Source organism: Buceros rhinoceros, unplaced genomic scaffold, assembly GCF_000710305.1.
Source record: "Buceros rhinoceros silvestris isolate BGI_N320 unplaced genomic scaffold, ASM71030v1 scaffold30992, whole genome shotgun sequence".
NCBI classification, from domain to species: Eukaryota; Metazoa; Chordata; class Aves; order Bucerotiformes; family Bucerotidae; genus Buceros; species Buceros rhinoceros.
Genome location: NW_010399213.1, coordinates 54961 through 63000, shown reverse-complemented (window position 1 = coordinate 63000; position 8040 = coordinate 54961). Strand labels below are relative to the sequence as shown.

The 8040-nt window shown below is 46.1% G+C and overlaps 1 protein-coding gene across 1 annotated transcript in view; it reads right to left on the bottom strand.

Moving 5' to 3' along the window:
- Positions 1-685: 685 nt before the first annotated feature.
- Positions 686-8040, bottom strand: part of BCR (breakpoint cluster region) — a gene marked incomplete at its 5' end in the record, with an annotated part of 47415 nt that continues 40060 nt past the window's right edge. The window contains 7 exons of the mRNA XM_010131356.1: positions 686-775; positions 1485-1647; positions 2677-2782; positions 3367-3501; positions 4947-5086; positions 5932-6041; positions 6164-6223. Of these exons, the coding sequence (XP_010129658.1) occupies positions 686-775; positions 1485-1647; positions 2677-2782; positions 3367-3501; positions 4947-5086; positions 5932-6041; positions 6164-6223 (804 nt within the window). The remainder of the gene's footprint in view (positions 776-1484; positions 1648-2676; positions 2783-3366; positions 3502-4946; positions 5087-5931; positions 6042-6163; positions 6224-8040) is intronic.

Sequence of the window (8040 nt, the reverse complement as noted above, 5' to 3'; positions counted from 1 at the left end):
CTTGCAAAGCAATGCTATTTTTGAGGCCTAGAACAGTACTTTAAAAAACAGCAGTTATTAAAGACACAGTTGTGACATAGCCTTTAACTTCCCCTCACCCAAAAAGGGGTACCCTATCAAGTGGTCCAGTAGAAATCTTGAAGTTTCTTTATGATAAATTAAATCCATAAAATGAGGAATACCTTCTGTCACATTCCCAACAAGAATAATAGCCACACTCTGTGGTGCATTTGTTCAAGTGTCTATTGCTCCTTCTAGTGGAGATTCTGCACAGCTCCATCTCCAGTTCAGCTCTGGTCCTACCAATCCAGAGTAGAGACTTTTCTCCTTTCTCTTCTGTTCATCTCTGTTTAATGAACAGCAGAAGCACTGAGGGCCACTGCTCCTCAGGACTGGAACAGGCCAGTAAAGTCTGAAGAAACACCAGTAAAGTCTGAAGAAACACCAGTAAAGTCTGAAGAAACACCAGTCGTCTTTTTCCGAGGTGTGGCAGGGTTCTTATAAAAGAAGTTTTTTATTGGTATCACAGGCAACCAGTAAAGTCTGAAGAAACACCAGTAAAGTCTGAAGAAACACCAGTAAAGTCTGAAGAAACACCAGTAAAGTCTGAAGAAACACCAGTCGTCTTTTTCCGAGGTGTGGCAGGTTTCTGATAAAAGCAGTTTTTCATTGGTATCACAGGCACCTACACCTCTGTGGAAAACAGAATGCTTTGCCTCTTGCTGTCTGGGGTGGGGATAGTCTCTAGCTGCAGAAAGTACAGAAGAACTTGAACCTGGAAGGAGAAAGAAAGAGGTAATAAAAAAGCTCTGTTAATTCCTCCTCATCCTGGCTGTTTGAGGGTTGGCAGACATGCCTGGAGCTCACTCCACAGGAGCATCCTGCAATTACTTATTTTTTTAAATACAGCGTATGACAACAGGAATATTAAAACTTGCAGTACTCGAGACACTCTTCAGCTTCCAGAGCATAAAAACGGTGTTGGTGTTCCCCTGCACTGAAGAAGTCTGATCTATAATTTGCCATTATTCAATCAGGAAAGCCAGCCTTGATCAGCTAACACAGCCTCTACGTTCAAATTCTCTGCATCACCTTCAAAAGGCAGCAGTGGCCAAAGAAATCTGAATGCAGCAAAGAATTTTGTTCTGCGTCAGTGAAGACGGTTTAAGTGTTGAGGAGCATCACAGGAAAACAATGACAGACCTTTTATCCCAGGCTGGCAATATGGAAAGACAGCCCTCAACTAGTCTCCCTGTGCACAGACAGGAAGTGCCGATGCTGGATTAGTCCAGGCACAAACTGAACTGCCTGAAGAAACACAGTTCTTCAAACAGTCTAAAATGTCTGCGTGAGGGTGGAAGTCGGTTGTGTTTCACTAAGAAAAGTCACGAAGACAGCAGGATGGCTGAACCAGGCCCGGCTGGAGGACTGCACTTTCCCAGATCACATCTTCACAAGATTCAATAGCATGTGTAAGGTTTTACCTGGGACATGACTTCTAGTGACCAGCTATCAGTCATGGTGATAGGCTGGGTTGGGTTAGCAGGGATTTTACTGTCCTTCTCTGAAGGCCTGAGCAGCGTTGGTCCAAAGACAGTTGCGAGATTATGCAGGGACATCTTGTTAACACTTTCCCTCTCAGCAACCCTGGGAGAAGAAACAATGAACAAGGCAATTCTTTATGAATACCTGAGTCTGGAAGTAAGAAACCATATCTATCCCTGTAGTAAGACATTTTAGATACATTCAATCAACCAACCATTCTCTCCACATGTCTAAATGAACTTCACATACAAGCAAATACCTTGACCTGACACAACCACAGTCTCCGGGCACTCCACAGACACAGCATGAGCTCAGGAGAGGGACTGCTGCTGACTGCCTGGACAGGCCAGAAGTGGGACAGGAGTAACGGAGTTTCTCATCCCAGTTTTACAAATGAGAAACCAAGGTACAAAAGTTAAAAAAATTACCCAAGGGCAGAAAAGTCTGCAGCAGAAACACAAGTAAAACCCACATTTCCTGTATTTTAATCCAGAAGCTCAGTCACAAGATTTATCTTTCACCTCTCCAGTGACAGTCTCTGCCACATACGAAACGTGTACATTAACACACTGCGCGTGTATTAAGCTGGCTTACTGCACTAATATCAAACACAGGGAAATACTTTTTCAGTTACAATCATACTACAAAGACACAGACAAGATCAGAAAGACTAGCCTAAGCGAGGGACTGACAACTCCCGTTAGCAAAAGTGCTGGGATTTTTTAAAATACGTCGTGTTCGATTGCAGACACCTTCTGAGACAGGGCTCACTGGTCCTGAAACACGGCCAAAGCTTCACAGTTTATACTCAGCTTTCCCCATCTCTGTATCCAGGTGCAGGTGCGGTTTCGCAGGGATATTGCAACAGGAATTTGCATTTGCACTAGATAAACGCTGAGACTTTCATTAGCCCTTTCCTCCAGTTCTAATCCTTTTACTGTGAGTGGGAATGGAATTGAGGATTCGGTGTCTCACTAAGTGAGCATGAGACAATAGTTACGGGATGTGCATTCACAGCCAATCAGCAAATGCTTCTTCATTTCTGTGATTCAGCACAAATTCAAGGAAAAGGCTCTTCAAAATAACGACACTTCACACACTAAAGACGTGTCTAGAGGATCCACGTATTACCTTTTTAAATGGTCCAAAAGGAAAAGGAATGTCACAAGGTTGGGTTCTGGAAGTGATAGCAACAGATTCAACATACAGCTTTCCTTTGCAACAGGATCTGAAAGTGCTACAAGATAGAAAATAATAAGACATCACCATAGGCAGAGAATGAAAATAATTTCCCAAAGCAACAAATACAGATGGTCCTGAATGGACTGTAACTACACCACAGCTCGGAAGGACAGAGTCCCACATCAACAGCCCACAGCTCCTCTTTCCTTTATCTCACAGATGCACTGGGAATACTTTTCTCTCAAACAGTTACAGGTACTTTCAAAATTCCAGCCGTTATGACGTGTTTCCCCTGCATCAAGCTAAGCCAAGGTACAGCCCCCACCCCACCCAAGAGGCTTCCCTGGAGGGCTGCACAGGGCAGAGAGCAGGCGCAGCCCCGCGAGGAGGCTGTCGTTCTCTTCTGCTCTGAACCCATCCTTCCGAAGCTTGGACATTTGTACCTGACAGCAAGCAGAGCACTTCAGGCTCATGGGAGATGGTGTCGTGCCAACGCTCATTTCTGAGCTCCCTTTCACTTCCCTGACAGCTTGTCCCAGGCTTCTCCCCAGCGCTATCAACAGGGGGTGTGTATTGCTTTCGGAGCAGCCTCCTACAGAAGAGTTTCAGTTACCAAGGGTTGTCTCCGCTGCTACGTACCAATGCCCTCAGCAAAGTTGGGGTACAGTTCGTCTGTAAAGAGGGGTTCAGGCAGCTCCCGGAAGTACAGTTTCAAGGTGCCTGCAATGGCATTAACATCCATCTCGCTCATCATCACTGACACGTCTTTGTTATCTGGAAGAGGGAAGAGGGGAAGCTGGGTAAAGAAGCTGCTAGCCTCGCATTTGTTCTTTTTCCTGCTTTGACTCTCCTTGTTTATCCTTTGTCTTTACCCAAATAGCAGAGAGAGTTCCTGTTTACATTTCTCTAGATTAAACGAGCTACATTCTGACAACTGAGAAGAGCTGCACAAATGACTGCAAACAGTTCATAGCTTTAAATCAAGTACGGGGGACCTCACACTACCCCAGGTCGCTGTGGCAGCGACCTCAGCCTCATCTGGAACAAGCCACACTTGACTGTATTTATAAGCATTTTAACTTTTGTTAGTGACAACAGCTGTTATTCCAATTCCCTGCCTTTAACAGCAGTCTTAACAGTCTTAATGAGAGACTCTGAGCCTGTCTAACACACCACTGAGTGTAGCTGAAGTACACAGGCAATCGAGGGCTCACATTTCAGTTTTGTTACTGTTAGGAACAACAAAACCACCCCCTTTCCCTAAAACAAACAGACCAACCAGCAGAGCCAGTGGTGGTTTCATGAAGCTTAGTACAAATGCCCTTACTCACACTAGTGAAGATTCATAAATCAATGGTTTTGGTAGGTTAGTGGGATAGAAAAGAAAATACTAGAAGGAAGTAAATTCACAAAATAAGTGAACTAGTAGTGCAGGGAGTGTGAATTTGGGCAGCTGGCACAGGCCTCATGACCGCTTGCATCAAAAGGGAGCTTAAGAGTGGCCCTTGGACCCTCATGTGGAAGATGCTGGAAGTAGGGCAGAATTTCACTGTTTGTACCTCAGCAATTTGGTGATGTTTTACCTACTTTATCTTGGATGCCTTTTGGGACACACATGCCATTCTCTTCAATGGAGCACCAGTAAGGAGCCCTTTTCTACCCCAAATCAAAGAGAGATTTACAAAGGTGGGTCAAAACCAGGTGATTTTGCAATCTGCACACATCCAGAGAGAGTTGGGAACTCAGGAGCCCTGACACCCAACTCCAGTTTTGTGGACACTCTTCCTAATCAGCCTTAAAACATTTTTTTTTTGCTGGCTTCCTTTAGCAAAACATTTGTAATTTCAAGGACTTCTATTAACTTGGAGACCTAACAACAGTGAGGAAATTATGACTTCTGACTGCTGCTGCTTCCCCCGAGGAAGGCGTCTGCCATTTACAAAGATCTGGCAAGTCAGGCAAGCTCCCACCTGCTGGGAAGGACAACAACCGCATTATTTGGCGTAAGGATCCATCCTGTTGCGTATCTTGGGTTATATCTGTAGCTGAAGAATATTAATAAAACATGCGGCCAGGGTTAAAATGATTCTCCTTGTGCAAGAATCTCTATCTCTTAATGCTTCCTGGGGAAGGGAAGATTGAAAACGGCATAGCCACCTGACGGGGAGCTCGTGCAGCTTCTCACAGTGCAGAGGAAAACATCACACACAAATACTTACTGACATCAAAGGCAGCTTTCAAAGCTTGGATGTCGGTTGCAACCCCAGAGACACGGTAGATGCCCACCTCCTCCATTCCACGCCGCTCTATCTCCTCCACACACTGGCGCACTATGTAAGGCACCTTCGATCTCTCTCTCCTGAAGAAAGCCAGATAGAACAGTTCAGCACAGCCCACACCCTCAAGGCTTGCTACCCCAGCGTAGGCAGGCAGGCAGGCTGGCTAAAATCACCCCACTTCATTTTGCTGTGCAAACCTCTTCTGGAAAACGGGGTGGGAGACAGTCTGAGCAACCCATCAGGACTAAGCTAAAAAACTCCTTTTAAAATTGGAGAGGATTTTCCGGGGGTCTCAGCCTGGCTTCAGCTGTTCTGCAACTGCCCCGAGCACTTGAGCTTCGGGCCACATCCCAGTGCCCCTAGAGTCTGTGACTCCACACAGGTAATGAGAGGATTCCCAAACAGTCCTCGGTGCATAGCAACACCATTCCTTTCCAATTCATGTAATTCCATAGGGAGGAAAAACCACACTTCCCAAACTATAACACAGAACAAACAGGTTTCTTCTGGCAAACCATTCATGACAAAAGATCAGGGGTTAAAATAATACAACAGGATCCAAAGAACTTGAACATTTCCGATTATGGAAAGGAAACATCACTGTTCTGTGGCTCTGGAAACTTATGACCAAGTCAGCTAACTACAGAGTAAAGGGGCAAGGGGTATTTCTGGAATTCAGAAGAGTGATACGCTGTTAAGTAAATACCCTGGGTTTCAAAGCCTTTGTGCACACTGGGTTTTTCCCCTGAAAAAATGAAGCTCACAGAATGAACAGCATCTCCCTTCTGCAGCCACAGCCTTTACACCACTACCAAGTGGGGCAGGCTGGACTGATGAACCCCTCAGTGGGGTAGAGACAGATGCACACCCCCGGCCAGCTGCCTCTGTAAAGAACAGTGGGGAGAAAGGTGACCCATCAGCTCACTTGGTGACAATAGCAATCTTGACCCCAAAAACCCCGGTCTGTTTCCGGGATGGCATCCTTTTCAGGCTAAACTCCCGGCTGGTGAACTTCACCGACAGCTTCACTTCAACCTGAATAAAAGAGAACAGCTGTTACTTTTCAAACATTTTTTTTCTATACTGCAATGAATAGCAAAGAAATAAAGCACATAAGGGGTACAGAAGCAGTGCTAGCTTCTGCTTCCCGTACTTACCCCATTCATCGAGATGACTGTGCGTTGCCAATCTTTGTCCTGCAACGCCTGCGGGTCCAGCTGAAAAACACAGAAGTTACCTGTGAGCTAGGAACAGACTCCAGACAAACCGGAGCTGCTCAAGCTAGCTGATAAGCAAGGAGAACACTGCCACTTTCAACACGTTATTTCTTTTCCACAGGAAAACAACATTCCAAGGTTTCCCAGGTTTCAGGTAATGGGACACTCAGGTTTTCTAGGCAGGGCTGATGAGGACTCATACACGAGTGAAAATCCAGCAACATGTGTCCAGTGTCCACTCAATAACAAAGGCAACCTCAGCAAGCAAAATCGATGTTTGAAAGCCAGTAACCTCAGCTACCATAGAGAGAGCCTGCGCTCATTGCTGTAGCGCAACAGGCACATTAACAGCCAGTCAGATTTGTCCCATCTCACAGGGCTAGGAGTCAGAAAATGGGAGATTGCCAAAATAACCGATCTGAACTAGAGGAAACTGTTTCCTCTGCAGTTTTCTAGAGTCAGGTGAGGTTGGAAGAGTGTGAAATTACTGCACAGAAATAAAAAGCCAGGCTGGAGAACTTCATAGCTCTCAGTACAAAGCTAATAGCTTCCAAGAAGGATCACGTTCCACTGAATCTGAAAGACATAATATCCCTAACAGTGAAATCAAGTGAGAGAGAGATGAAGTGATCCATACAGAGATGAGTAACTGTAAACAAACCAAACCTCTGTCATGATCTGACAGAGGAGAAACTGAGAAAAATCAGCCCAGGAACTGTGGAAAGTTGTCCTACTTCAACCTGTCTATTCCTTTTCCTATCAACTGGAGCACGGAGGCAGGAAGACACCTCGCCCTGCTACTGCACGAATTCATTAAGGACAAACAAATTCTGAAGCAAAGCCTTTGGCTCCCACTTCCACCTTTGTTTGATCTCTTTTGAGAGTTCAGTTGTGAGGCTGGGAGCAGCTGGCTTGAGTACTCAAACACCACACAGCAATTGCAGTACTGCCTGGGAGAGTCCAAACGCATCTGAACGGCTGAAGAGCACCACTCAGCTCAAGCTAACTAGCAAAAGAGAGAAAAGAGCTGTTTGCAGGGGGAGTTCTATCAGCAGCCAGAACCAGCCAAAGCAAGCAGGCTTCAGTGCCTCCTGAGACAGCTTTATAACACTTGGCTCTTGAACACGGAGACTCAGTACGAACAGAAGGCGGCAACTGCACTAGACTCTGTGTTTTGAGTTTACTGTCATCAGCAAACAAGACGACGCTCAGTAACTAGAGCTATTTCTGTAGCACAGCTCCTCCCTCTTGCAGAACCCCAGGCAAAAGCAGCGTTCCCTGACAGGCAGAGGTGAACGCTGAAACACTGGCAGCAGCAATATATTCTGGGAGATCTCCGATGCAACCATGCGCACATTCTTCCAAATCACCAACAAACTAGTCCAATGCTGCTAGCAGCTACAGAGACAAGTCCCCCCACGCCCTTCCCCACTCTCCGAAACAGACAACCAGCAGAGGAAAAAGTATCACCCCGTTTGCTCATGCTGCAGAGACCCCAAGAAGCAATAGATAAGCAAGTCAGGCCAACCTTATCTCTGCGCACTTTGTTACGGACGTGAGCCCACAGTGGGATGCTGCCAGCACACACATGCTTTCCTGTGGAATTGGACCGGCTCCTGTAGGTGCAACTCTGGCAGAAATTCCTGAAGACCCCTTGTAAGGAATAGTCAGTCACCAGTAGCTCCCACATTTTGGGACTGCACAGAGGTCCAGGAGGCCAATGGTGCTTAGCTTCAGTGCTTCAGCAAAGCCAAATAACAGACTGCTTGCCAAGAGGGTTTGCTTATAACTCTGGCGGAACAGATCCGCCCCCGCCT